Source organism: Aegilops tauschii, chromosome 3, assembly GCF_002575655.3.
Source record: "Aegilops tauschii subsp. strangulata cultivar AL8/78 chromosome 3, Aet v6.0, whole genome shotgun sequence".
Taxonomy (NCBI): Eukaryota; Viridiplantae; Streptophyta; class Magnoliopsida; order Poales; family Poaceae; genus Aegilops; species Aegilops tauschii.
The window spans coordinates 67048306-67050584 of record NC_053037.3 but is presented as its reverse complement, the minus strand read 5'-3'; the positions used below and the strand labels follow the sequence as shown (position 1 = coordinate 67050584).

The following is a 2279-nucleotide window of genomic DNA, read 5'->3' as shown; positions in this document are numbered from 1 at the left end:
ATTAACGAAATACGACAAAGCTTAATTAGTGGTTTTTGTACGATGGCTAAGATGGATGGCTACATGAATGGCTGGGATTGTTCGTCCTACAAAAATAGTAATCGTACCTGTAGCAGCGATCTGAACATGTGATCCACCCGGGCTTAGATGCCGCGCTGATCATAAACACACGGCGACAAAGACGATGATTTGGAATTCCTGGTTAGATTTTTCCAAACCACGCGAGGGGAACGCGACAGGTCCCAAAGACCCAAACGAAAAGACCAAGAACTCCAGGCTAGACCCGTTACCAGCCACTGCCTGGTTGATCCGAAGATCCACAGGCTTCGTCACTGCCAACTACCCTGTTGGCGAAGAGAAAAATAGCGAGCAGACGATGCTCAAAGCCGTGCAGCTCGTTCTCCGGGAGACGAGCAGAGTTCACGGGTTGACGGCGTCAGGTATCGTCAATGGCTTCTCCACGGCTCCGAACTCTCAGAGGTTTGTCTACATCATCTTTCCAGTCTCTCAATGCTGCTGGTACTCTCCGTTGTTGCGCACAAGACATGGAGTTCGAGTGTCTTATCATCTTCTGCGTCATGATATGCTGCCGATATGGGTGGTACAGGTTAGCTGGTAAGGTGGCGGTCATCACCGGCGCCGCGAGCGGCATTGGCAAGGCGACGGCCATGGAGTTCATCAGGAACGGCGCCAAGATCATCATCGCCGACGTGCAGGACGACCTGGGCCGCTCGGTCGCCGCGGAGCTCGGCCCGGACGCGGCCTACGTCCGGTGCGACGTCTCCGACGAGGCGCAGATCGCCGCGGCCGTGGACCTCGCCGTGGAGCGGCACGGACACCTGGACGTCCTCTACAGCAACGCCGGCATGTCCGGGTCCGTGACGCAGATCGCCGTGGGCGCCCTCGACCTCGCCGACTTCGACCGCGTGATGGCGGTGAACGCGCGTTCGGCGGTCGCGTGCATCAAGCACGGCGCGCGCGTCATGGCGCCGCGCCGCCGCGGCAGCATCCTCTGCACAGCCAGCGTGATGGGCGTGCTCACCTTCGGCGCCCCGGCCATCGCGTACGCCGTCTCGAAGGCCACCGTCATCGCGGCGGTGCGCGCGGCCGCGGGCCCGCTGGCGCGCGACGGCGTGCGGGTGAACGCCATCTCGCCGCACGCCCTCGCGACGCCGCTGACGCTGCGGTCGATGGCCGAGATGTGCCCCGGCATGGACGAGGCGGCGCTGAGGCGGGTGGTGGAGACGGACTGGAGCGAGCTGGGCGGGGCCGTGCTGGAGGCGGAGGACGTGGCGAGGGCGGCGCTGTACCTGGCGTCGGACGAGGCCAAGTTCGTCACCGGGCACAACCTGCTCGTCGACGGCGGGTTCACCGCGCACAAGGCTGTCGGCATGCCGTCCGTGGCACGTTGATCGTGGAGGGATCAGTGGGCGCCAAACGTGCCATGATCGGGCTAGCTCGCGCCGTCGCTGATGGCGTTGTAGTGTTCCACACCTCGATTTCTACCGAAGAGAGCACCACCCTAATTTCATTTCATCAACTATACTTAATTTCTTGGACACGGGGAGTCAGACTCGTGGAGCCGGGCGGTTTTTGAAATTTGGGATTGGCCTCTCGAGTCATTTCATGAACTAAACTTTAAGTTCTTACACCCAGGGAGTCAGCTGGGCGGTTTGGGAGCCACTTTTATTGTTGCTGAAACTATTACTTTTGTGATGATATTATACTTCCTCCTTTCCAAAATATAAGGGGCGTATTGAATTTTTCTTTATCTTTATCGCACAAATTTGACAATGATTTTCACTTATATATGCCTGCAAAATTATTATAAAAAGATATGAAAAAACAGATGCATCGAAGTCGCTTTATCCCGGCCGTTTGTGTTCTTCGAAATGGACAGAGTCGTCACGCCGTCAAAGCCTCTCACAGGGCCATCCAGTCTTGATCTATTCTCTTTTAACTGTGGTGCGCCTGTAAAAACAAGATAAAATACACAAACAAGCCATACTCTTAAGTGGGAACTCATATACGTCTCTCACCACCTTTTTTTTTAGGGAAACAACTCTCCATGCCGAAATACCCCCTTCTCGCACAATGAAACCTTGACTAGGCCGACCCATCTCTCACACTATAACACTCGGGCACTGTAGCGAGCGGGAGCGGGAGGGAATATAGCAAGCCTGTTTTTCATGTTTTTTTGGTTTTTGAAAAAATATGGGAAAATATAATTAAAAACTATGAATATATGTGGTAAATGTTCTGAACATTTTATAAAACAC

General features: G+C 54.8%; 1 protein-coding gene across 1 annotated transcript; it reads left to right on the top strand.

The window, feature by feature from the left end:
• Positions 1-202: 202 nt before the first annotated feature.
• Positions 203-1771, top strand: LOC109739331 (momilactone A synthase). The gene is made up of 2 exons (XM_020298415.4): positions 203-480; positions 608-1771. Exons 1-2 carry the CDS (start codon positions 377-379, stop codon positions 1410-1412), a joined length of 909 nt encoding a protein of 302 aa, XP_020154004.1. The 5' UTR covers positions 203-376; the 3' UTR covers positions 1413-1771.
• The last annotated feature ends 508 nt before the right edge of the window (positions 1772-2279 follow it).

Bases quoted from the DNA above. Each gene is read 5' to 3' on its own strand.
- LOC109739331 (XM_020298415.4), top strand. From the start codon at position 377: ATGCTCAAAGCCGTGCAGCTCGTTCTCCGGGAGACGAGCAGAGTTCAC. The intron at 481-607 runs GTTTGTCTACAT...TGGGTGGTACAG, and splicing joins ACGGCTCCGAACTCTCAGAG to GTTAGCTGGTAAGGTGGCGG.